Raw genomic sequence first — 27,721 nt, 5'->3', positions numbered from 1 at the left:
AGACTCACACAGGAGTCTTCCTCTGCCCTACCTGGCGATGCCAGAAGTTGAAGTACGGATATTTTCTATAAACATGTGCTTAATGAATTTATTATGGCCCTTCCTGTTAAGCAAATGTATCTGCAAATCATCAGTGTTGTTAAATTCCAAGAAAGTCTGTTAGGACTGAGGTACAAGAATTCCCACACATCAGGTTATTTGTGTGTGTATTGGGTAATAAACCCAAGGTTCTCTGAGTAATAAAGCAATGTCTCCTTGAAAGATACACATTGACAGCGGCTTCCTTAGCTCTATAGAAACCAACAATAAAGTAATAAAGACATCCTTCAGAAAGAGTACGTTTCCGCCTTACCTGAAAAAGCACTAATTTCTTGTAAGTCTGATGCTTTAATGAGGAAGTAAGGTGAAAGAAGATGTGAAATTCAGTTTGCAGGAAGTTCACAGACTGACAAAGATTGCTCAAGAAAGGAATGTCCAGAGGCCTCTGCAACATTTTGCAACACAGCTTAGTTATACAGTCATACCTCAGGCTGAAGCTGCTTCAGGTTGAGTGCTTTCAGGTTGCGCTCCGCGGCGACCCGGAAGTAACAGAACGCGTTACTTCCGGGTTTTGCCTCTCGCGCATGCACAGACGGTCAAAATGACATCATGTGCATGCGTGGAAGCGGCGAATCGTGACCCGCGCAAAAATAGGTTGCGTTCGCTTCTGGATGCGAACGGGGCTCCGGAGCGGATCCCCTTCGTATCCAGAGGTACCACTGTACATAGCTAGTCTCATGGCTGGTGCAAGGCATTATGGGAGAGGGAGTAGAAGGCTCTATCCCAGGGGTAGGCAACCTAAGGCCCGGGGGCCGGATACGGCCCAATCACCTTCTCAATCCAGCCCACGGATGGTCCAGAAATCAGCATGTTTTTGCATGAGTAGAATGTGTCCTTTTATTTAAAATGCATCTCTGGGTTATTTGTGGGGCCTGCCTGGTGTTTTTATATGAGCGGAATGTGTGCTTTTATTTAAAATGCATCTCTGGGTTATTTTGGGGGCATAGGAATTCGTTCGTTTCCCCCCAAAAAATATAGTCCGGCCCCCCCATATGGTCTGAGGGACAGGGGACCGGCCCATGGCTGAAAAAAGGTTGCTGACCCCTGCTCTATCTCAGAATCATGGATTTAAAACTCTGGAGAAAAGGCTACAAGCTACTTCTCTAATCCTGCAGATGAAGCCACATATAACAGTACACATTAGAAGTGATTGATATATAATAAATGGCAATAATAGTAACAGCCTTAACAAGTGTGGTGAATAAAACTCGGGTGTCCCTAATGAGAGATAGAGATGTGGAAGGTGAGCAGCTATTTTCCATTGAACGATAAATCTCCAAAATGTGTTTAATTGGAATGATTTTGTGAATGCAAGTGAGCCAAAGTAGTCATAAACAAGTGCATCAGGGACCCCCAAAACGGTCACCAGTTTGCTAGTGGTAACAATCAATGTCATTTTACAGCAGGGAAAGTCCCTACACTACTTTATTGTAGGAATAATAATAAAAAAGAACTGTCAGAAATACAGAAAAGTCTTTCTACATGATGTCAGGTGATAGAACTGCTGTACGTACGCGCCCAACACCCACTGCTCCTCTGTAACATCTTCCCTCCTGCATGTGACAAAGGTGAGCTTCACTGGCTATTCAAAATAATGATTGACTAGCATGGCAATGAGGAAACTATGGCCCTCCATATGTTGTTGGACTACAACTGCCGTCATCCCAGACCGTGTGAGCTGAGACTGAGGGGAACTGAGAGCCCAACAACATCAGGAGGCCAGAGTTTTCCCATCAGAGACTAGCAATTCCTTCAAGAAACTGTAGACTCCTGTTACTTCTGCTAAAGCAAGGCAGGTAAGGAAAGCTGTGCCTATTTTTCTCCCATGTGACACTATGATGGGTGAAGCTTTTCTAAGCGTCAAATGTCCTAATATAGAAGTAATGCAGACCTTGTTTAAGAAAAGGCAGTTCCAAAGAAATGGGTTTTAAAAACGCACTCGAAAACTTGTATGCTGGAGCTATGCCAACATTAGTGGGGGTTTTGTTTGCAAGGACCTGCAGCTCCTCACCTTTTAACAGGCAAAAAGGTTTGCCGGATTCCCCACTTCTTAAATACTCTTATCTATCTGTGGAGGATATTCTGAATAATGCATTTTAGAGGGAGCACCGGAGATGAGTTCATGGAGCCAGTGTGGGGGTGTAGCAGCCTGGAAAAGTCGGGGAACCACCACTGCTCTTGGCAGTTATCTTTATCGTTACCAACTGTCACTGACTTCGAGAGAGGAGCCTGCACACCAGATGGCAGCCAAAACTGTTTCTAATCATCTCTGCACACACACATTTTTGACTCGGGCGTCTAACGTCCCGCTCTCTACCCCCTCCTCGCCGGGAAAGGAGGAAATCCCCTGGCAGAGCAGAGCTGCTGCGTCGAGATAGCAACTCAACTGGTGCTCGTCATCTCCCTTCCCTCGCGCCCCCTCCCCTCTTTCGGGGCCGGAAGGACGGGAGGAAGGGGCATGTTCTCCAAAGGAGAGGTGAAAGCTATCTGATCACATGGGGACTCCCTTTTCTCGGCTCCTCTACTCCAAGCTCGCCCAATCTTGCTGCCTTCTGAAATTGCTTGGCGCAGGTAAACGTATCAGTGAGTGTGTGTGTGTGAGAGAGCGAGAGAGCGAGCGCAGGAATCGTAAGATTTTAATCTGAGCTTGTTTTTCAACTGCAGCAAAAAAGCAAGAAAAAGGGGGTTGGGAAGCAATCGGATGTGGAAGGGCGTAGGGCGAGGTTATGCTTTTAATTAGAATAACAATACGGGGGACAACGGTAGCTCACCTTGCTCTCTGGCTACTGGCGTTTTCTAGGCAAAGGAGGCCGGGGAAATCCCAATGCTTGGTTTGCGCCAAAACGTGGCGCCCGCTGCCTGGGCTCGGACCTTGCGCTTGCTTTGCGCTTTCGTGCCCAGCCGGAAGCGCAAGTGAAACTGAAACTGAAAGTGTGATTCCAGCCAGGGGCTTGGCTTACTAATCGGCGAGGCCTTGTGGGACGGGCATCCCGTTCAATTACACAAGCGATCGGGCTGATTGGTGCAACTGCTTTCGGCGAGGATGGCACCGTCTGCAAGCCAGACCCTGCAAGCCAGACCTAGACCAAAGCAGGGAGATACTAGGAGGGGGAAAACAGCCACTTATTCTTCCTGGGGCGTTATTTTCTAGTTTATTTGGTTCCACTTGCCAGATCAACGAGCACCCCTTTCTCGGAGGGTAAGCTGAGGAAGAGGGAGGTTGTACTGTATTAGCATATTTTGGGGGGTAAGGTTTAAAGTGGCCTTTTTATTTTGAACAGTTCCAGCACCACCTTGATTATGACCAAGCAGCTTGCTGCAAAATAATAAACAGGACTTTGAGGTCACCAGAAGCCTTCATCAGGCTGGAATGGCACAACGAGGTTTAGCAAAGGGCAGGGGTATGCGTTTATATGTTTGATAAAAAAAGCTGGCTTGGTATTCAGGACAAAACAAAACGTCACAAAAATACAAGCAAGCCTTTGAGTCCACCAGAACTCTTCATCAGGTTGGGTAATGTAGCAAGGCTTAGCAGGGTAAGAGAAAAGCTGATGTTGAAACTACAGTGGTACCTTGCAAAACGAATGCCTCGCAAGACAAAAAACTCGCAAGAAGAAAGGGTTTTTTGTTTTTTGAGCTGCTTCGCAAGAGGATTTTCCCTATGGGCTTGCTTCACAAGACGGAAACGTCTTGCAAGTTTGTTTCCTTTTTCTTAGAATCATAGAATCATAGAATCATAGAGCTGGAAGAGACCACAAGGGCCATCGAGTCCAACCCCCTGCCAAGCAGGAAACACCATCAGAGCACTCCTTAACACCGTTAATACAGTTGCGACTTGACTTCGAGGAGCAACTCATAGAACGCGGTGTGGTAGCCTTTTTTGAGGTTTTTAAAGACTTTGGTGATTTTTGAAGCTTTTCCAAAACTTTCCCGACACCGTGCTTCGCAAGACGAAAAAAATCGCAAGACGACAAAACTCGCGGAACGAATTAATTTCGTCTTGCGAGGCACCACTGTACTGTGGTCAAAAAGTTTGCTTTTGTATGAGCTTAGAAGGGGTGTAGCTATGGGGGGAGGCTGTTACGAGCTCTTCGGGTGGAGGAACAGACTTGTGGGCTTTGTCTAAGTATGGAGTGTATAAAAACAACTGTTATTTCTGGAGTGTCTTCCAATGAGAAGCCAGAGAGAACCATGAACAATGTGGGTGCTATCAAGGATTTAGCTAGATGTTTGGGTAAAGTGAACAGCTACAGGCCAGTGTGGTTTTAAGTGGAGTAAGTTGAATTCAGTAGGGCTTCATTTCTGTCACCAACCCAAATTTTGAATTGTCCCTCCTTTTGTAGCTAGCTTTACTAGGGTTTCTAGGAGCCTAAGCAGAGCACAACAGCATAAGGCCAAAAACCCATCTATTACAGCATTCTGTTCCTACAGTGGTCAACTAGATGCCTATGGGAAGCTCACAAGCAGGACACAAATGCAACAACTCCTGTTGTTGTACCCTAGAAAATGGTATTCAGAAATATACTACTAAGATATTGAAGGTAACAGAACTATCCCTGGTGGTCTAGTGGTTAGGATTTGGTGCTCTCACTGCCAGGGCCCAGGTTTGATTTCTGGTCAAGGAACACGTCTTTAACAAGGCCTGGATAGACCAGTTGGTTTAGAGCATGGTGCTGATAACACCAAGGTTGCAGATGTGATCCCTGTATGGGGCTGCTGCATTTTCCAGCATTGCAGGGGGTTTGACTAGATAATCCTCAGGGGCCCTTCCAACTCTTCACTTCTGTGATTCCATTATCTTTGATAGCCATTGGCAGCTTCATCCTCCATGAATTTTTCTAATCCCCTTTGAAAGCAGTCCAAGTAGGTGGCTATGGTCACATTTTGTAAAAGTAAATGCCATAGTTTTAGCTACATGCTGTGTGAGGTTTTTTTCTTTTATCTGTCCTGAATGTGCCATCACAAGCAAAAGTCCTATCCTGTCATTGTACCCTAGAAACTGGCATTTGGAAGTTACTGATTGGATACAGGAGGTAACAGAACTATCCCTGGTGATCTAGTGGTTAGGATTCGGCGCTCTAACTGCCACAGCCTGGGTTCGATTGCCGATCAGTAGATGCTGTATCCTAGAAACTGGCATTTGGAAGTATACTGATTGGATACTGGAGGTAACGGAACTATCCCTGGTGGTCTAGTGGTTAGGATTCAGCGCTCTCACTGCCACGGCCTGGGTTTGATTGCCGGTCAGTAGATGCTCAGTTCTAGCATTGTGAAAGAAAATTGGATGGGGGGAGCATCTGCAGGTAAGATGGTGCCAGGCAGATCCATGAGAGGGAAGGTGGCTGGCTCATCTGCCTGCTGCCCTGGGAGAGGAGCTGACACACATTTTTCTGACTGTAGCTTGCTTTTACATTTTTTCTTTCTGGTTGTTGTTGTTTTTAAAATAGTGTGAAGTTGTGGTTGATGTTTTCTTCCAGGGTTTTTCTGAGAACTAGTACTGCCATGGCCAGCTTTGAAACTGAAGATACAGAAGAGACTGTGACCTGTCTCCATATCAAAGTCTATCATCCAAGTCAAATGGAAAAGAATGTATTCCAAGCCTTCCACTTTTGCCAGCCACATCACGTGAAAGTAGATGACCTAGTGAAGTTTGGAAGAGATGGTCAGGTCTGCCGCTTTAACTTTGTAGATGGACGGGCCTCACGTATTCAGTTTGCTCTGCAGTGTTTCAGACACTTCAACAGCTCAAAGCTGGGTTTCGAGATTAAGAATTTGAGCAAGAAGACAAAGCTGTTTGTGGATCTCGCTGAACTGGCTTACCTGAATAAGGCTGAGTTGCAAGAGACATGCATGGTTTGCTTTGGAGAGTACCAAATGCTATTGGAAAAAGAAGAAGGACAGTCAGATAAGTATTTTGACATCCGCTTTGAATTATCAAAAACACCCATGTTGCAGCCAAAAAACTTGTCTTGGCGGGAACCTATACCTGAATGTGGCTTTTCATGTGCTGAATCTCCAGTTGAGATAGATGAGACGGAAGAAATGGGAAACGCCCTCCATGAGAAATGGACTTACTAGTTTCAATGTTACAAATTCAATGTTGTTGGTTTTTTGCCCTATGTACTATTGCAGTTGAATGGTATCCTTCATATATGTCCAATATATGCCTACACTATGAATAGGTTAGCATTGTTCTTTGTAAGCTGCCACTTTACAGATATTTTGGCATCATTGCTTAAAATGCTGGTGAGGAGCCACCAGTCTGTGAGCCTAATTAGCTGGTCAGTGGCACTTACAAAACACAATGCCTTTGCCTGCATGGTTTGACTTCAAACTGCATGGGCAAAGGAAAACAGGTTACCTGCTGTCATTGTGATTGACACGGCATCCCCTATCAAAATTGGCTCCTGGGGGTGGGGAAGGTAAATATCTGGCCCACCATTGGGATCCAGTTTCCCACCTCTGGCTTAAAACAGGTAAATGATAATCTATCATACAGCCAGAGGACTTGGCAGTAACAATGCAGGCTTTCAATACTTTTCAGCAGTGGATGACCTGTAGCCTTCCAGATATTGCAGGACTCCCAGCAATTCCAGCTGTCAGTTCCAGCCAGCATGCCCAATGATCATGGGATAATGGGAGTTTTAGTCCAAAAGCTGCCACAGGCCACAGGTTAGCCACCTCTATTCTAAGGACTACCTGAAGGCAAAAAGAAAATTCTGACCCTGTAATACCACTGTCATCTTGGATGGATGGCTAACTATCACCCAGCAATATAAAACTGGAACCAATTGCTTTCCTTTTTAAACTGGTAATGTTTTGTTTAAATACAACACTGCAAGCCTGCCCAAAAGCAAAAGAAACTTGGAGAACATAATGGGGTATGCAATATCTAAAGGCCTCTTTTATATTTCATAGCCTGACCTGTACATGCTTCCTGCTCTGTTTCTGAACAGCTGTTGATTTGAAATTGCTGCAAGTTGTGAAAGTACATAAACGCATGCATGCTAGCATTACTACTGCTGTGCAACTATTTTGATTCCATTTGGACACCATGCTGTGTTCTCTTGTGCTAGTAGCTGTTAGATTGTGAGATTAGGATTGGGGCAGAGGTGACTTCAAATTTGCATTTAACCAAGAGGAACAATGGGGTAGACCTGGTCTAATCAGGTTTGGTTCCCCTTATTAATGAGGTCCACTTGGTGCCTTTGCTGACCTTGACGAAAAAATACATATTTTCCAGGCTTTTGCGACGGTGACTGCTATTAGCATGCTCCTAGAGCTTTATAATGGGACGCGGGTGGCGCTGTGGGTAAAAGCCTCAGCGCCTAGGACTTGCCGATTGAAAGGTCGGCGGTTCAAATCCCCGTGGCGGGGTGCGCTCCCGTCGCTCGGTCCCAGCGCCCGCCTAGCAGTTCGAAAGCACCCCCGGGTGCAAGTAGATAAACAGGGACCGCTTACCAGCGGGAAGGTAAACGGCGTTCTGTGTGTTGCGCTGGCTCGCCAGATGCAGCTTGTCACGCTGACCACGTGACCCGGAAGTGTCTGCGGACAGCGCTGGCTCCTGGCCTCTAGAGTGAGATGAGAACACAACCCTAGAGTCTGTCAAGACTGGCCCGTACGGGCAGGGGTACCTTTACCTTTTAGAGCTTTATACTGCTGTTATGAGTGGAACAGGGGGTTGTTTTGTGTATTGCTCATGATCTGCACGTATTTCTGTGTGACTGTGCTTGTAAAATATTTTTTTAACTTATGCTTAAAGTATGTTACAAGTCTCCTGGAGGCCTTCTGTGTAACAAGCAACTAAGAAGTTTACTAAATAAACACAATATAATCACAATCTCTCAGCCTAACTCATCACAGGGTGTTGCAAGGATAAGAGGCGGTTAAGCAGAGAACTGCCTACATTACCCGTAGCTACTTAAGGGTAGGATAAAATGCAATTAATAGTATTATTAAAGATTCAGGCTGCAGTCATCCAAAGTTAGACTGCTTAAATGGGATTTATGTTGCCAAGCTTTATGCAGGATTGCAGCCAAATTGAAAATCAAGTTCAGCCCTCAGGGAAAAAACTGGTTACAGTGTCAAAAATGAAGAAACATGTACACCATGCATTTAAAGCACTCTTCTGTCACTTTAACAGTCATGGCTTCCCCCAAGAATCCTGGGAATTGTAGTTTTAAGGGTGCAGAGCATTTATTTAATAAAGTTTATACACTGCTTGATCGCAAAAAAACAACCATCTCAAAGCAGTTTACAAAAAGGGTAGGACAATAAAATTGTAGATAAAAACAGATAAAAACAAATATTTAAAACTTTAAGAATTTTAAAATCATAAATATGCTAAAGACACTCATCAACATTCTACAAATCTGGGTAGGCTTGTGTAAACAAAAATGTTTATAGCGGGCGCTGGGGGAAATAAAGGTGCCTGTCTGATGTCAGCAGATAGGGATTTCCAAAGTTAGGGTCTGCCACAAGGATAAATTTCTTACAAATACTGAACAGGTATTATGTGGCATATGTAAAAGTGTCAATTCTGTAGTTAGATCTCCCACAGAGCTACAATTCCCAGCACCCTTTACAAACTAGTATTTACAATTATTTTGGGAAGGGGAACCATGACTGTTAAAGTGCTGCAAGCGTGTTTTAAATATACAATATGGTGTTAATGTGATCACAGGTTTTCACAATGGGTCATTGTATGCTTAAGAATATCAGGAAGGCAAGGGGTGGTGTCTTTCAGCTAAATATACCAACATAACGTGACAAGGGCAGTGGGGCCAATATGTGATAGATAGCAAAGCCACAAGTCTTTTCAGTAGTAACAGAACAAAGATTGGAATGAGGGACAGTAGGCATTAGCTATGTAATAAGACAGCAAAGAGGGACGCGGGTGGCGCTGTGGGTAAAACCTCAGCGCCTAGGACTTGCCGATTGCATGGCCGGCTGTTCGAATCCCCGCGGCGGAGTGTGCTCCCGTCGTTCGGTCCCAGCACCTGCCAACCTAGCAGTTCGAAAACACCCCCGGGTGCAAGTAGATAAATAGGGACCGCTTGCCAGCGGGAAGGTAAACAGCGTTCTGTGTGCTGCGCTGGCTCACCAGATGCAGCTTGTCACGCTGGCCATGTGACCTGGAAGTGTCTGCGGACAGCGCTGGCTCCCGGCCTATAGAGTGAGATGAGCGCACAACCCTAGAGTCTGGCAAGACTGGCCCGTACGGGCAGGGGTACCTTTACCTTTACCTTTAAGACAGCTAAGTGCAAAGTTTTTTGAATTTTAGACTGAATTCTATCAAAAGTTATTTTACCAAGTTCTGTTTCTTCAGAGGTGGAGAACTGATGTGAAAGTTCCAAAGAACCACCCTGCTGAATCAGACCCAAGCCTCATGTAGTCCAGCATCCAATTTTCCACTTTGTCAATCAGAAGTTTATAGAAAGTGCAGGAGCAAGAGAGGGCAACAGCTGCCTCTTGATACTGGAAGAAGTATAAAATAATTGTGATTAGTAGCCATTGATAAGACAAATTCCAGAAGTATAAGGCTGATTGCCATCCAAATTGGAGTCTCTCACTACAGTCCATAGCAGGAAGAGATTAATTTGCCCCACCTTTGCTCTTCAGAATTCTACCAGTCCAATTCCACCACCAACCCCAAACCCGCTGGTAGTGGTGGGGAAGCCACCAACTCATATATACCATGCAGGAGTCCCCATTTGGTCTGCAAGTCTGTTTTCCCCAAGCCATGCCCACTAGCCCTATGCCTGATGAGGCGAGATACGGGGCAGGTAAAGATGCAACTCCTGCCAAAACTAGGGTTTGCAGGTGCCAGTCAGCTGCATGTGCTAATGCATGCCTTTGCCCTTGCAGTATTAAAATCAACTGATTGGGTGGCTCTGCTGACCTGTCAGGGAACTGGGAGAAGCAAGGAACTTGTCCATCAGCTAGGCAAGCCTCCTAACCCCATGACCTCTGGGAATGGCACATCCCTCAGTTAAGGTAGAAAGCAAGCTTTTTGCCTGTGTTCATTTTTCAGCAGAGCAGGCAATTCTTGCATTTCAACTCACTTCACTTTCAGGTACCAGTTTGAACAGGTAGTATCAGGCTAGTTCTGAAGTGTGTAAAAATTTATTCACAGCTTGAGAAATTTAAAACTTTAAGGACTGATAACATGAAAAAGTCAGGAAGAGACAGAAGCGCATGTCAAAACCAAAAATATACATCTGAAGTGTAGAAATCTTATAATAAAGCATATTACAGGCATTGCAAAATGCAACACTTAAAATGAAAATATATTATGCAACAAAGCTCCCAATTACGAAATGCAATATATTAAGAAAGGATAAGCTGTTTAATGTCATATGTACATGTGGCCAATATCTTTGTTAAACATAAAAGGCACAGGGAGAGACAAACCAATCTATAGTGATCCTGGCATACTATATGGGTTAAAATAACTATATAAACATTTGATAATTATTTATTGCCACTGACCACTTTACATCCATATTATTGGGGCAGTGAATAAAATGTATAAAAGGCAAACATTTGGAGTCTGTAATGAAGTATTATAAATTAATCAAAGATAGTGAGAGCAAGAAGAGGTAAAAGGAGCAGGAGCCAAAAGAAAGAGATTACTGATAATAACATAATAGTAATGAAGGCCTCTTACAGGGCAATAGAGATAGAGATGTTGAGTCTGAGAGTAAGGAAAGTAAATGCTGTCATTTCCCCCTCAGTTTATGGCCATAACAAAGGGTGCTGCCATTGGTAGCAAAGCTTCAGCAGGAGACAGAGCTGCTACTAAAGTTGATCAATTATTTTCTGTGCTGCTGCTTTGTGTTTCCTTGCCCTTGAGGCAGCTGCTTGTAAATATCTGCAAAAGCAACCTCTCCATTTAGGAAGCTAGCAAGCAGAAATCCCTACAAGAAGGAGGAAGTATTAAGAAATCATGTAAAGCAAGTATTCTTGCTCTCTGATTGACTGTACTGCTGAACTCTGCAATATTCAGATTTTCCATGAACCTAAAATCCGCATGGCAGACATGTACTGTGGTGGTTTATAAAAGAGCAAGTACCATTTCAAAGCAGCCTTCTTTTCTGGGGGGAAAGAGGATATAGGAGGATAGAGGCTTTTCTGCAGTGCAGAGTCATGGGTTCCAGAACAATTCTAACTGGCACTGAGGATCTTCTCTTTAGAATTAAAATCCACAGGACAATTTTTAAGAGAAATAAAATATTAGGCAATATCATCATCATCATCATTCTCCAACATATTTCCAGCAATAATTAAACTTGATTAAGTTACAGATTTTGTCACTAATCTTAATTAGTTAAATGAATGGAACTTTCACATACCAGGTAAGCTTGGACTGGAATACTAATTTGCATTAATACAGCCACAGAAATTAGTCATGCTTTCCATCTTCCATATCAAAAGAACACTATGTTCGAGTTTCCGATATTAATATCAGTGTTCATTAAGTTAGCAACAGTGAAACAAAATTATTTGTGCACAACTTAAAAATATATGCATCTTTTGGCATTTCAAGTTGGTAGGCAATCTGAACCTTTGGTTCTGTAGAATCTAAAGTTTTACTTCCAAAAACCAGCCTTTTCATTTCCAGTGTTTAAAACAGAGATTCTTTCAAAGTTTTCTAACAATATTCACTAGCTCATTACTGCACAAGAACAATAATGTATTAAATGATACTTTTAAAAACCTTTTTAAGTGTGAGAGGCATTGTGCTTGGGAGGGATCTGGTCAGTTTCATGAAGTCAATAAATAAAAGGGTTGAAGATCAATTTCACATGTAAAATTTCATTTCTTCTTATCAGAACAAGTTGAACAGAAAAAAATAATACCTGTAAAACTGTTCTAACATTCAAGTATTAAGGTTTTAAGTACTTCCTATATAAATTATTGTGCCAATGTCAATACTTAAAGCAAGTATGCATAAGTGAGCTGAATGTGGCTCTTCAGACTTCTCTATCTCGCTCTTGGGACTCTCTCAAAGGCCACGTTTCTCAACAGCCCTATTCCAGTGCTTTTGCCTGGCAACAATATATCCTTGAACTGTGATAATGCCTCTTGCTTACCTGGATGGACAGACTGTGTGCGTCTGAGCACACATAAATTCTGGTTTTTGCATGGCTGGAATTTAGACTGCCGAACAAGGTATGTTAACCCCTGCCCATTTTTGCTTCTGGCTCAACCACTACTGCCATGTGGCCCCTGAAATGTTTCCCATGAGAGATAGCCCTCAGGCTGAAACAGGTTGCTCATCCTAGATTCAAAGAAATTAGAAATACAGCTCTAGAACAAGATCGTTGATTAAAACATGAAGCTGCGATTTGTCATTTAGTGCAGACAATTGTGTACTAAAACCCAACAATAGACACAACAGAATCACTCAAGTATTTTCAAAGAATTTCAAAGGTAGATGATAAAATTGCACTTAAAATTCTGAATTCAGATAGCAAACCATACTCTTCATTCTTTTAACTGACATAGTTTCCTTTTTCTATAGGAAATCTGGAGCTCAGTTCACCAAGTACTGTCACTGTGCAACTTCCTTATTTTAAAGGAGGCTGTGCAGCAGCAATGATTGGAGGATTGTGCACAATACAGATTTGTAGGTTTTTCCCCAACTTCAACCATTTGGTCAGATAGCCAAGGGCCACACAATTTCATTATCTGTCCTGTTGGTCAGTATCAGATTTTTTTTGGTCTGATGCAGACAGTTCTAAGACGGGGTTTACAAAGCCAGCATACTCAGAGTTGCCATTATCATCCATTTCAGCACTAACAAAATCATTCTCCCATTCCAAACCATTAGAATCATCAGATGCAGAAGTTGGGTTACTTCCAGTTTTCTTGCTGCTAAATTTCAGTGCTGCTCGAAGAATGTCTTCTTCAGTTTTTGAGCGTTCTCGCAATGGGACCATTCTGTTCATGCCTGAAATTTTTTTAAAAAACCTGTTTAAAAGCAGTATACTATATTTGGGAAAAACCATGCATTTGACTTTCAATAAGAGATGCATCCTGAATTAAATAGCAGTTAAAGAAATATATGATTGATGAGGTGAACTGGCTCTCTTTCCTAAAGGTATGTCCAGCTTGTTTCTCTATGCTGTATTTTAAATCTTAATTAGCCCCTGTAAAACATTTAAACGCTTTTCTGTGAACTATAAATCACAGGCATCTTTGAAAAACACACTGCCTTCCGAGTTTGCAGAATACAAGTTTCTGTTTAGGCACAGTGGAAGTGAAAAAACAGTCACTACATTATTGCACCTGAATAGGAAAGAGTGAAGTAGTAGCACACCATTAGCACTTCCCTTCAAAGACATTGCAGCAGCAGCAGCAGCAGCACCAGCAGCTGATTACTACTACTACTACTACTACTACTACTACTAATACAACAAAAACCATCAGTTCATTCAATAGCAAAAACATCATTATGCCAGTTTTGCAAAGTTATATCTGACATAAATGTAAAAAACAGTAATTCCATAATGCAAAAAAGCAAGTAGTTAAGGCTGTCAAGGTCTCATAAATTTGCTGTTTAAATCTAAAAAGAACCCATTCTGCAACAGAAGTAACCACAATTGCACGAATAAATGGAAACGGGAGTAACTAATTTCATATGACTGCATTTGTGTTTTATTCAGGTTTTTACGTTAACATTGGCTTATTCTGGCAATTCTACTTCACTTAACCAAACCAACAAATACTTAAAAGTTATATTCATCTCCCAATTACCAGTTTCCACACTATGGAAGCAAGATATGCAACTCTGAGAGGAATATTGAAATGGGATTTCACCCCACTCTGTGTTTTTTAAATATCCCAACAGTATCTATTTGCTTAGATGTTCAAACAGACCTTTGGTATTATTCATATGCTTAGGTCAGCAAAATCAATATAGCACAGAACAAATACCTTCTTCATCTTCCCATTCTAAATCTAAGGAATTACTGTCATCATTTCCACTTGTCGATTTGGTTTTTGTCATCAAGTCACAACTGCTCTCTGTATTTGGTGTCAGAACAGTGGCATCTGAGGACAGCCCTGTGAGCAAAACAAGTATTTATACTTCAAATATACCAGCACCATTAAACAATACACCAGCCCAACAGCTTTTAGCTTTAGTAATATTAAAATTTGCAAAATGCCACACAACTGTTATCTAGAATATATATTGTGGCATTTTGATTGCACGCATGCCAAGCAACATTCTCTTTAATAAAGACATCTACAGCAGTAACCCTAGGATATATATATATACCAAAATGTCTTGACACTTTAAAATAAAGCCTGCATATGAAAATAATGGGTTCTTATTGCAGATCAGTAGATGTTCCTCTAGGACGTTGAATAAATTTTTAAGAAAGGGAAGTGAATTTTGAATTGCTGTAATTGACATATGTATAGTGTGCACCTACATGCAAGAATCATAGAATCATAGAGATGTGTAAGGGTTTTCAATACCCTTTGTAGTATTTGAGCTACTTGGTTGTTGTTGTTTAGTCGTTTAGTCGTGTCCGACTCTTCGTGACCCCATGGACCAGAGCACGCCAGGCACTTCTGTCCTCCACTGCCTCCCGCAGTTTGATCAAACTCATGCTAGTAGCTTCAAGAACACCATCCAACCATCTCATTCTCTGTCGTCCCCTTCTCTTTGTGCCCTCCATCTTTCCCAACATCAGGGTCTTTTCCAGGGAGTCCTCTCTTCTCATGAGGTGGCCAAAGTATTGGAGCCTCAGCTTCACGATCTGTCCTTCCAGTGAGCACTCAGGGCTGATTTCCTTCAGAATGGAGAGGTTTGATCTTCTTGCAGTCCATGGGACTCTCAAGAGTCTCCTCCAGCACCATAATTCAAAAGCATCAATTCTTCGGCGATCAGCCTTCTTTATGGTCCAGCTCTCACTTCCATACATCACTACTGGGAAAACCATGGCTTTTACTATACGGACCTTTGTTGGCAAGGTGATGTCTCTGCTTTTTAAGAGCTACTTTTATTGCTGCTACTTGGTAGCAGCAATAAAAGCTGTGGCTGAAGAACATCCACACACACAAAATACTTACTGCTGCTCCGAAAAGCTTCATATTGTAGTTTTACATTCCTCAGGTAGGAATCAAAGTCTTCTTCTGTCACTGAGCTGTGAAAGAACAAACACGTTACATCAAGGAGGACCAAGTTCAGAACCAAAGATTGGCTTACAACACCAACATATAGTTTCCTACATTTTGAATGTGATGGGTTGGAGCCAGTGTAATAATATTCCTACTAGAGGAATGGGATGTGGGAGAATATTTCTTCCCATTTCATTCTGTGAATTTGCAACCTACAAATTTACAAAGGGAACAAGGGTACATCCACCTGCTGCTTCAAATGAATTAAAAATTGAAGTTGTTTCTGCATAAAAATTATACAGCGATTTCAAATTCCCTGGCAAGCTAAATATTAAAGGCTCCTGACTGAATATCTTACCTTAAACCGTCTCCATTGCTTGCCAGTTGGGCTCTTTGCAGTCTTTGTTGCTGGAATTTTAAAAAAATTAACATACGTTTCAAGAAATAAACTCAAAAGAATGCAGCTTAGCTTAAACTCTCTAGTCCAAGTCAGATGTATGAACATACCTACTCAACAGGGCAGTTTATTTGCTCAACTATTATGCCTGTCTGCACAGTGCCTGATTGTTTCTCATTAACAGCAGAATGAGGCTTTTTTCTCTATGACATTCCTATATTGCCTTTCCATTAAAATATAAACAAACTGGAGGGTGCTCAAGTATCAGACTGAGCAAATCCCATGACCTTCCAATAAAGTTGAAAATGTCTCACAATTTTATCCTGCTTCCTAACTTGCAGAAACAAATTTCATTCTGTTCTTGGTTCTTCTAAACTTTTTATTGGCACTTGTGACTATTTTGCAGCAGCTAAAGAATGAAGGAGGACTGGATATATAATGCCTACACAGGAAGCTGTCTTATATTGAGTCAGAACATTGGTTGAGTATTGTCAACAGGGACTGTCAGCATCTCTCCAATGTTTCAGATATGAGCCCTACCCAGACCTGCCTAGTGATGCCAGGAATTGAATCTGGGTCCTTCTATATGCTAAGTACATGGGTTACGCCCATATTGGGGGGGCACATGTGTGAGTCACATGGCGCACCTGGCCCTATCAGGCCTTGGTGCGCCATGTGATGTCACATGCGTGACACCTTGGGTCTCCCGCTGGGCAACTACAGTGATAGTACCTATGGTACATGTTCTGCCATCAAGCTACAGCCCTTCTCAGGTTTGTTTGTTGCAGCGAATCCATTCCTAGTCATTCTAGAAAGGACAGTACCATAAGGATAATAAAATAAAATAAAATGCATAATTTAACAAATGTAGAAAAAAAGAAATCAAAGACATTTCATCAGCTAAAATACTGATGTTGGATAACATTTAGAAGCAGTCCAGTACGTGAGGCTGCATTTAACTATGTCATTTCTGATGCAACCAACACCAGTTACAGAAACATCAGTGTGCTGTTTAAAATGTATTTTAATAAAAGTGTGACACAATTGCTGGAAGAAATAAAATACTAGAATACACTTTGCCTCCCATAAAAATAACTACACTTTTTCTTAAAGCATGTAGACCAAGCTATTGTCGTTTTCTTAACTACTGGGCTGACCTGACAAAGCCGTCCTTAAGATGTTCTGTGGTCTTTTATGAAATCTTAATTAAGTGCTTACATTTGGATGCAGTTGGTTATTAAATTACATAGTCCAAAAACCTTTTCAGCGGCTGCCAGAAATCCTGGGATGCAACATAAATACCGAGGATTTATTATTATTATTCCAAAATACTAATCCTTTATACACCATAAGGATCTGGTATTCCACTCACCTTTGCTTTAGAGTTCCTAATTGCATTGAAACCACTTCCTCACACAGACCATGCGGCAAGAAGTTACAAGACTTAGTATTATATATGGCCTTGTTCAGACTTAGCTCTGCTGCTTCAACAAACTGGTTTGCTGAAATATGGATGACCAAGAAACCTGAATGCTCCATCTTGCCCTTGTTTATCTGGCTTGGTTGGAGACTTAGGTGTTTTTGTTAAAGCAGTTTCCTGCAATGTCTCATTTAGGAAATTGTGATTCTGGAGGCAGAGCTTAAACCACAAATTTCCAGCTTGATGTTATGGGACACTGTTACTTAATAAGACGTCTCCCTCTTAAGCTGGAGATACAAAGAGAAAGGGAAGGCACATGCACTCTTTACTTAACACTGTTAACATTGTTAATAGTTAGTATATTACTGAACACTAAATAGAATGTTTGACTTATTGCCATAAGTTCATTTTATGCAGGGGGTCCCTGCCCAGTGGAGTGAGTGGGAGGAACCATTCCTCTATGACTCCTCTCTCCTCTCACTACAGGACATTACTGATTTCTGATGTATTCCAGAAATCCATCATTAACATCTTTGCACAAAATTTCAATAATGCTTCTCTATGAAGAATGATGACTGCCTAGGTATGGAGTAAAAAGCATACAAAACAAAGGAGAACAAAACCCCCGAAAGCATCCCCACCCCGCAAAAGGAGAAAGTGGTAAAGTTATATATTTTAAAAGTTATTTAAAAATTATCAATGTGAATCCTCGTCATTGATATCTACTTATGTGGTATTATTCTACCCTCCTCCAAGGACACTAGGGGGGTGTACATGGCTCTTCCCCCACCTCCTGCTCAGTGAGGCAAGCTGCGCTAAGAGTTCATGACTTTCAAGGTTGAGTAACTGAATTCAAGCCTCTCTGGTGCTCTAACCCGGGATGGGCAACCTACAGCCCTTGAACTGCATGTGACCCTCAGCCCTCTGCAAGTGATCAGTTCAGACTTCTGGCAAGAGTGGTATCTCCCTGCTAGGTAGTGGAGGAGAGGAAAGAGAGAAAGAAGGGAATGCCATCCACTTTTACTCTGTCCTTGTACCATAACTGATTTCGACCCCATACACACATTTGGCACATGTGCCACAAACAATTACCCCAAAAAGGAATACATCTCTCAAAAGAAAAAAAAAGGGCACCCATCCCTGCCCTAACGATTTATCATTCAGATTTATCATATAGGTTCACTTGCTTTCAAAGCAAGCTTAGTATTGCAGGACAAGATCCTTATCCTAGTAAGGGGTCAGCAAACTTTTTCAGCAGGGGGCCGGTCCACTGTCCCTCAGGCCTTGTGGGGGGCTAGACTATATTTTGAAGGGGGAAAAAAGAACAAATTCCTATGCCCCACAAATAACCCAGAGATGCATTTTAAATAAAAGCACACATTCTACTCATGTAAAAACATGCTGATTCCTGGACTGTCCATGGGCCGGATTTAGAAGGCGATTGGGCCAAATCTGGCCCCTGGGTCTTAGTTTGCCTGCCCATGTCCTAGATTTTGCCAACCTATCTCAAACCCTCATCTACAGTTTGTAGTGTGCTCAGACGCAGTAAGTTCGCACTGACAGTTATGATCCAGAATAATTTTAAAATTTCACTTACTTCCATAGAATTGACAGATTGTCAATATAATGAAAGGATTAATGATCCTACAATCTTCTGCAAGATTGACTAGCCTGCAGTTAGTATCTTCAGAATGTTTTAAGTAACTGGCCAACTGTTATCTATTCACCACAGGTTCAATAGTAGAAACGTATTAAATATATGTTTATTAATGTCCTATATAAAATATTTGATACTCTGCTCAAGAGATTAAAGGAATTAGAAACTACTAAAAGAAACTTGGAATGTTCTGTTTAAGATAGCATGTGAAACTAAGCAAGATACACAACAGGGGCTCTGATACATATATTTTGGGGTCTTCTCCCCTCACCTCCAAGAGCTTTCTCTGCTTTGCTGCCCTGGCTGCTTCACGCTGCGCAGCATATAAAGTCTCCTCTTCTATTCTTAACTTCTCCTCTTGTTTGGCTAACTGTATATGAACAAAATAGTAAGGATTAACAAAAGAGAACCTAGCTATCTTTCCTATGAAAATAAGTGCACTAAATTTAAAGGAAAAGTTATTCATGAAAAATACAAAACACAAAATTTACTGGTGTGATTAAAAAAAAGAAACTATTTTCATACTATCTTCCATACTATCTTCCAATATCAGTTGTTATTTGAATTAAGCATATTAACTAGATAAATTAAAATCTTCTTTAAAAGCAATTTTAGCTCTAGGTATTCCACTGATCATAAACAGAAGTCAGACATATACATAATTTAAACCCAACATTTACATATGATCATTCAAAGAGTCCTGCTAGATTAGAAGTACAAAAATAGGGTGTACAAGTAATTTGTGCATGATCTGTTAGCATTTCCTTTTAACATTCAAAACTACCCACAAGTGGAAGCTTTTCTACTAGCTTTGTTCTCCACAGCACTTTTCTGTTTCCACAGAGAGAACTCTAACTACTGTACTGCAGCTTTATTTTTTCTTCCATCGCATCCTGTTAACGGTGTTGTTAGACCTAGCTTGCTCTATTCACCATATCAAGCTTCCACTTTTGTCAGCCAGCTATTGGTATAGACAACTGTGCATACATGAATGGTTACTATGCCTACCTCTGACAGAAGTCTATCATCTAATGTTCTTTGTTTTTCAGCAATGGAATTGTAGTGCCTTCCCCTTAGATCAGCAATTTCTTCTTCAGTCAAAGGTCTGGAGAAAAAGGAAGAAAGAGGCTGCCCACTTGGCACTCTGCTCCACCAGCTTCCTCAGCAAGCTGTCATGGAGACTGACTCGAACGGCCAGATCTATCCTTCGCTAGATGTTTCTGCTGTCCTACATGATTAACTAAAATATTCCAATATTTATAAAACATACAGTACATTATTTATTTTCCTTTTTGTCTGCATATTTTTATTTATATTGTGAAAAGGGACACATACATTACAGTAGCAATTCTTACTTCACAAAAAATAAATGATAAATTACGGCGATTTTAGAATTTATATAATTTATTAGCTTTATATACTGCCCTTTATCACAAGATCTCACAAGATAAAAATATAGGGTGAAAGCACATATAAATAGTTAAAACAAAACCAACAAAACAATAGCCTCCCTCCTCCCACAAACACATTTAAAAGGCTGTAGAATATTAATCAGCCAAAGGCCTGGTTGAAAAGGAATGTTTTTGCCTGGCACCTAAATATATATAATGAAGGTGCTAGGGAAACCTCCCTGGGGAGAGCATTCCACAAATGGAAAGCCACTGCAGAAAAGGCCTGTTGTCATATTGCCACCCTCTGGACCTCATGATTTAGCTAATACATATTAGAAAATAGATATTAATATATTGATAATTGTTCAGACTAGAGAAATTGGGACTACAATTGACTTACCAAAATAAAATTTTAAGAAGACATCAAAAAGACACTGATTTGGATTTTAATGATAGACCTCTCTTGCAAACAAAGACAAATTCAAAACTTTGCTTGGAATTTATTTCATTGGAATATGTGTAGCTATTTTAAGCCACAGTAAAGGCATTATACACTGTTAACATACACATTTTAACACACCCAAAAAGCGACAAACATTTGTATTTACTTTATATGGATGCATGGTTCTTAGGGGTAGTGATTTAAAAAAAATAATTACAATTTTGAAACTGCCTAATTTAGCTGATATTATACCTATTCAATATGTTACTATTTATAATTTTAAGAAACAATGCATTTTTAGAGATGGAAAACTACCCACCCACCAATCTGTCCATTCAAAATGCCAAAAGGCACTCTGATAAAGAACCTAATATTTCAGGCAAAATCACCCTGCTAATAGGAAAAGTAGATGATCAGAATGATGAAACAAGGTGAAAATAATAGTGGATGGGAGAGAGAGAAAATATGTTATAAATACCCACCTCTGGTTGCTTCCTGGACTCTCACCCTATTAAAAATTATCAAGAGATACCCAATATTAAAGGCTATAACAATTATATTATCATACTATCTTTGAAACGGAACTGATAGATTTGTTTTAACATCATCCCCACCATCCTTTTAAAAATTTGAAATTAAATATATGGATCAATCTGTGATAAAAAACCCTGTCTTTATACGTTTTGATTCAATGATCTGTAACTCCATCTATAACATATTGGCAACATAAGAGCTAGGCAAAGCTGTGCTTGTTTGTATATAGCCCTGCTCATAGACAGTATTGGGGAACATGGTTTTCAAAGTAATTATCAACTCATTATATAAAGAGGCTGTTTAAAAAACTGCTTCTTTCCATGTTTTCCCAATTTATAGCCTTTTAGGTTACCCTTGGTTCAAACATGCTTTAGAAGGCTAATGATCCACTTTACACATAAAATTGTTCTAATGACCTTTCTTTATCAGAAAGCTACTTACCTCATCGCTTTCCACTAGATTCTCAAACTGTAAGTAGACAGAACAATATTTCAATTAAACAAGTATTACAGCTAAAAATGAACATATATTTAGACATATATCATCCATGTTCTTGATCTTATTTAAGTACCTATGCAAACTCAGTGGGCACTTACAAAGTTTTGGTAAAAACAGAAATCACACAAACATGCCCATCAACTTTGTTATTGTATTTCTTATGCTATTAAAGTAATTCTATGGAGGTCGGGCAGGCACAGGGAATAATTGCCACTTCCGAAGCCTTGCTGGTCTTGTGCTGGCAAAAGGTTATGAAAGCTTCTCACTGTGCAATGAACTTTTACCATTTTCCCTCCCATCTATTTTAAAGACAGGGAAAATAACCACATCCTTCTTCACCTGTGGAAAGAGAAGTCTGCTAGATCCAACCACCACCCTTCACGGGGACACAGATAAGTCTGCTGGATCCAACCACCACCCTTCACAGGGACGCAGATATTTCTTCTACTCCTAGATGCCATATGTTTAGATACAAAATGCATCCGATACTTGTATCTAAAGACATTTCCTTTCACATATTTCAATTAGGAAATGTGATTGTTTTTCTCCTATTAGTTCCAAAATGAAAGCAGCAGTAAGTTTTGGAATTGAAAGCCTTTACTCACCTCTATAGTGAAGTGTTCTCCTGTGGCACAGGTCCTGAAGTACTTTGATCTAGAAAATAAACCAACATTTACCACAACATTAATTAGTATTATAACTGAAGACTTCTTAGAATAGTTTTCTCTGTTCTCAGAAACTTTCAACACTACAGTTCTGTATCTTTTAAGAGCTGTGTATAGCAATGTGGGTTTTCTAGAAACATTTTTCTGATAAGTGATCTAATTTAGAATGTTCACTTTTGCTTGTATTAGTCAATAAAATTAAAACAAATATTCTATAATATTTTTTGTCCTCAAACACAAGCATTTGAAATGAAATATTTGGAGGGATATTAAAGTACACATCATGTGGTTCAAATGTTGTATTAAATAGACATTTTTATTGGAATGCCCTCCATTTGAAAGAAAAAAGGTCTGATTTTCATCCAGGGCATGAGAAATGCAGCAAGGGACTGGTGTAAGTGTGGAAACCAATTAGATTTACAGTATGGCATGGGCAATGTAAGCACGGCCTTGTTATCAACAACAGTATGGGCACCTATTATGCTTGTTTATTTTCAAAAGGATTAATCAATATGGTGATGATATATTCACTTATCACTTTATAATAATAATAATAATAATAATTTATTATTTGTACCCCGCCCATCTGGCTGGGTTTCCCCAGCCACTCTGGGCGGCTTCCACAGAAACCAAAAAAACATTAAAATATCATACATTAAAAGCTTCCCTGAATAGGGCCGCCTTAAGATGTTTTCTGAATGTCAGGTAGTTTTCCATCACCTTGACATCCGATGGGAGGGCATTCCACAGGGCGGGCGCCACCACCGAAAAGGCCCTCTGCCTGGTTCCCTGTAGCTTCGCTTCTCGCAATGAGGGAACCGCCAGAAGGCCCTCGGCGCTGGACCTCAGTGTCCGGGCAGAACGATGGGGGTGGAGACGCTCCTTTAGGCAGAGTACTATCAGATACTGCGGAATGACAAACCATGCATGGAGTTCCACTACAACTGGAGTATAGGGGAGAGAGGTAATTTCCCCCAACTATTCCTTCCATGTGCAGCTCTCTGAAAGGCTGTTCTGGAGGGTTGGGGGACCCATTTGTACAGTAGAAGGTGGAAAATATACTTCTTCCCCTTCCTCCAGCAGGAGCCTCCCCAGGATTGCAGTCTCTTCTGCAATAACTATATAAATGGCCTTTACAATAATGCTCTGGATGCTAAGAATATGTACAAATGTAACCCTTTTTAAAATAAAAAATGACTATAATAAAACATATTGCTTTTTGTATGTGGTAGCCTTAGGTACTCTCCAGGTAGGGCAATAACAGTAAGCCCAGAGCTCTAATTATAGATATATTCCCAGAAGCATTATAAGAATGATGTTGTGATCCCTCTAGGAATAAAGTGGAAGTTAACAATGAGAGCACAGAAACTAGATCTGACCCACTTTCTAATTATGCCTGCAGCACACAGACAACGAAACTTGAACAACAAACAATTTAAACAGAATTTCTAGAACCACTGGCATTAAACCACTTTCTACATGAATAAACAGAGATTATATTTTAAAAAACATTTTTAGTGAACCCTGTGATGCTTGGATAATTTACATTAGGTTTATAAAAAAATCAGGAGATATTCAGAACAAGCAGCATGGAAATGTATGTAAGGTGTATTCTATATAGACTAATTGTTTCACTCAATCCAAATATATATACTAATTAATGGACTGCATGTTATTATCATAGGTGTTAATGTTTCCCTTTTTTAAGGTAAATTCCCTTATTCCAAATAGGATTCCTCCCAAGAAAATGGAAAAGTTGACAGCTATGTATTATTATTTATTAAATACATATACAACCCTTTATCAAAAGATTACGGAGCAGTATACAGTATAGGGTGGTAGAACAGGGGTTCACAAGATGTGTGGCCCAAAGCACTAACAAGAAACGGGTGGATTTTTAAAAAGTTCAGACTGTTTCATATTTCAAGTTTTCCAAGGTCTTAAGGGTTAACCCACCTTTAAACAAATAATAATAATAACATTAATAATAATAATAATAATAATACAGGGTAATTAAGAATATTGCAGAATATCCACCACCTGCAGTTTAGTAAGCTGCAGACATTGATGTTATATGAAACGTACACTGATGCAGATTAGCTGCAGTTCTCTGGCCCACTATAAATTTTCAGAAAGGCCTTGGCTGCTGACAGAAAGGGTAAAAACACTTTTCTCCTTTACTGCTTTTAGAGCTGTGGACAAAGCAATCCAAATCCATGATCCACTGCTATGGATGGGTTTTTGATGGGCTGAATGTGTTTGCCTTGCCAGACTTTGCCAGCAAGGAGTCTCCGCTATGGTAAAGCTCTCCACTTCTACTGAATGAAAGCACAGGTGGCAGTTTTTGCCAGCATAACCCCCCCATGCATGTTTTAGGAGCAGAGTTGGCCAAGGATCCACTAGATCCTAAGCCAGTACAACTGACAGCAAGTTGTGCCAAGCAGCCCAGTTTGAGCCTGTCAGCCTTGAGCTGGTCCAGCAAAGATGCATACTTTTCCTGCCCCTACATGTTTGCCATGGCAGGCAGTTCTCTGGATGTGGCAGTGCTCTGCTGCTCCAATAAGCCCTGCTGCTGTCTCAAGAAGTTAGGATTTTGCTCTCAAAAATGCTGTACTTTATGCACCTTTGTTGTAATTGGCAGACCTGGGGAAAAACATGGACATCTTGTTGTCTGAGCAACTAAGTAGCCTGCTATTGACATTGTCTCTTACTCATCCATATGCCTACACAAATTCAAACTATGCAGAGCATATTAAATAAGCTAAGGGGAAAATCTGGGCATAATACTCAGACACCAAACAAATCTAGGAAGTGTAAATTGGTGAGATTATTCCAAATCCCTTTGAGCGACTGACAGTTTGTTGTATTAAAATATTACAGATTTTGTGTCTATTTTAATTTCTGAGGAAGGTGGGTTGATAGAACAAGGCAAACTGTTGCAGTTCCTGACATCACACCTTCCCATTGTCAACATTATTTCCTAGAAGATTGATTGCAACACTTAGTTTCTGTCAATTCTTTAATGTCATCTCCCCTTCTTGAAGTAGCATCTAGTACACTAAAGCATAATTGCTGTCTGTTTGAATGTCACAGTGTCTGCAGTAAAGGCAAACACAAGGGATGAAAGCTTATAATGTACTCACAGGACCACAAAATAGACCTTCAATCTATGCTGAAACAAATGTTTCTCAGCTTATACCATCTCTTTCCTTCTTAGTTATTGTTTCAATCAAATTCATGTAAACATCAGTCAAATCGTTTTTTAAGGGAACCTAAGCCAGTAGGCTAGTCAACAGCAACCCTTAATCAGGGATGGGAAACCTATGCACGTCTAGTTGTTGCTGGACTACAACCCCCCTCACACCTCCCATTCTGTCTGGCTCTGATAAGATTTGCCTTAGATGAAGCCAATATCCAGATTTGCTTTGCACTGCAATCCTATAGATGTCTACTCAGAGATATAAGTTCAATGGAACTTACAGTTGTGTATAAGATTGGATTGCGAAACATGCATAGAACTGTAGCATCAACTTTTCTATTGCTCCATTTTTTACTACATTTTGGAAAACTAATTGTCCTTTATTTATCCTCGCCTTTTACAGTAGGAATTCAAAAAAACCTATCACAAAATACAGTTATTTAATTTTTTCTGCCCTTGTGCATACAGAGCTTTGTACACACTTTTTACATTTATCCTGCAATGCAATCCTGTGCCGATCAACGTGAGAGTGGGATCCACTGAACTCACTGGAGCCTGAGTAAATCTGCATAGGATCAAGCTCCATGTGATCAAGCTCACTGGGTGGTTTTGCACCAGTCCCTATTTCTCAGCATAACCTACCTCACAGGATTGTGAAAATAAAATATGGGGGAAAGAGAGAACCATATATGCCACCTTGAAGCCTTTGGAGGAAAAAAGAAAATATAAATATCACTAAACAAATGATAAACTGTAGCACAGAAATTCCTATCCTTCCCAGGATTGCTTTATATCTCCTTCTTACTGTTACCTTCTTCTGGATTAGTAGTATCACAGCTTTGAACCACAATCAACACCATTTTACAGCATTTACAATACATTAAGATGAAAAGTTATTCTGCTTTTCTTTTGTTTACTGCTACAAGTTGTCAGTGTGGGGCTGGGCTATCCGTGTAAAGTTGCAACTGTCCTCCATTTGAGATTGTGACTGCCAAGCTAAGGGCCAGCAGACTCTGAATTCTTCTTGCATTTTTTTTTCTGTTGACAGATGGAGAATATATCTATCTATACAAGTATAAGCTATACTCTTGTCAGGAGAACTGATCTGCTTCTCTTCCCCCAAGTGATGTTCTTTCAGCTATGGATAAATACTAGAGAACCTTGAGTGACAGCAGAAGCAATCAGGAAACACTGACATTTCATTCTTTATTGAACCCTTCCTATGGGGGAGGGGTAAACAGCCTGGAGGTGAATCTATTCTGGCGCTGCGTTTTCCCCCGTGACTAACCATATACTGTTGAAAAACAGCCACACAGCCGACTCCCCACTACCATTCCACCCTCTCCAAGAACTGGGTGAAGCTGCAAAAACGGCACCTATAACTTTTGCGACAGATTCCTGTTGCTATAATCTCGCATTACATTAGGCAGGAGAGCATGAGAGGCCTGCTGGATCACACCGAAGGTCCATCTCGTGAGCATCCTGTTTCCTCATAGAGACCGATCAAATGCTTCCGGGGGGGGGGGGGAGCCGCACAAACTAAAGAGCCCTCACCCCGCTGTTGCTTCCCCGGCAGCATTCAGAGATACCCTGCCTCTGAACATGCAATGTGGAGTGATGGCCGTCGCTAGACTCGCATTCCTCCTCCCTCCATTAACACCTGAGGCAGCTGCCACGTCTTGACAGTGTCAGCCTGAAGGGACGCGAGACTCCGCCGCTGAACCGCGAGGCAACTCGCCCTACAGTCCCACCTGGGCACTGCCTAAACACCCCCCCCCCCGCCACCTCGAAAAGGTGGAGTCACAGCCAGCCAGCCAGCCCTGCCCGTCCCGCCTCCTCTTCCACGTCCCGTGCTTACCCTCCTCCTCGCTGGATCCGTCCCGCTTCCCGCCTCGGGAAGAGCCAGCAGCACCACTGCGCCGCCCAGCTGTTCCCCATGGCATGCTGAGGGGTGGGCGCGTGTGCGCACGCGCGCGAGGGCCACCAGCGTCCGTTAAGTCACCAACCGCCGCAGCAGCGCCAGCCGACTATGACGGCGGTCCCTCGGCAACGGCGGCGCCGCCGCCCAACGGCCCCCGCGAGCTAGGTAAAGAAACGGCACGGAGACGGGACCCCCCTCTCTTTTGTTTATGTGGAGAAACACCCACAAGCCACACTGTCGCCCGACCACGAATTAAAAACGGAAAGCGCCCCCTCCCCCTTCCGCGCGGAGACTCCGCTCTACTCCGCCCGCCTTCGCCGGCCCCCTCACACGCTGTGCCTGCCAGGTCGGCCGTCGCAGGCA

The 27,721-nt window shown here is 41.4% G+C and overlaps 3 protein-coding genes across 6 annotated transcripts in view; 1 reads left to right on the top strand and 2 right to left on the bottom strand.

The window, feature by feature from the left end:
* ALPK1 (alpha kinase 1) overlaps positions 1 to 3,146 on the bottom strand; it is a 55,003-nt gene extending 51,857 nt beyond the window's left edge. The window contains exon 1 of the mRNA XM_082236900.1: positions 2,871 to 3,146. The gene's annotated coding sequence lies outside the window, so the exon portion shown is untranslated. The remainder of the gene's footprint in view (positions 1 to 2,870) is intronic.
* TIFA (TRAF interacting protein with forkhead associated domain) lies at positions 1,250 to 7,939 on the top strand. Its single transcript, XM_082237100.1, has 2 exons — positions 1,250 to 2,670; positions 5,577 to 7,939. The coding sequence occupies exon 2, from the start codon at positions 5,602 to 5,604 to the stop codon at positions 6,175 to 6,177; it is 576 nt and encodes a 191-aa protein (XP_082093226.1). The 5' UTR covers positions 1,250 to 2,670; positions 5,577 to 5,601; the 3' UTR covers positions 6,178 to 7,939.
* A 2,489-nt stretch (positions 7,940 to 10,428) lies between these two features.
* AP1AR (adaptor related protein complex 1 associated regulatory protein) lies at positions 10,429 to 27,594 on the bottom strand. 4 transcript variants are annotated; one of them, XM_082237079.1, is made up of 10 exons: positions 27,296 to 27,583; positions 22,179 to 22,227; positions 21,517 to 21,543; positions 21,024 to 21,049; positions 19,717 to 19,813; positions 18,980 to 19,078; positions 15,593 to 15,642; positions 15,187 to 15,260; positions 14,041 to 14,169; positions 10,429 to 13,054 (listed from the first exon to the last, which is right to left on the bottom strand). In XM_082237079.1, the coding sequence occupies exons 1-10, from the start codon at positions 27,373 to 27,375 to the stop codon at positions 12,789 to 12,791; spliced, it is 897 nt and encodes a 298-aa protein (XP_082093205.1). In that variant the 5' UTR covers positions 27,376 to 27,583; the 3' UTR covers positions 10,429 to 12,788. The 4 variants fall into 4 exon arrangements, with proteins under 4 accessions (XP_082093205.1, XP_082093206.1, XP_082093207.1 ...); XM_082237080.1 differs by lacking the exon at positions 27,296 to 27,583 and adding an exon at positions 26,992 to 27,056; XM_082237081.1 differs by lacking the exon at positions 18,980 to 19,078 and having other exon boundaries at positions 27,296 to 27,594.
* Positions 27,595 to 27,721: the final 127 nt, after the last annotated feature.

The sequence above is a fragment of the Podarcis vaucheri genome, assembly GCF_965113315.1.
Source record: "Podarcis vaucheri genome assembly, chromosome: 9".
Classification (NCBI taxonomy): domain Eukaryota; kingdom Metazoa; phylum Chordata; class Lepidosauria; order Squamata; family Lacertidae; genus Podarcis; species Podarcis vaucheri.
This window is presented reverse-complemented; position numbering and strand designations above follow the sequence as displayed.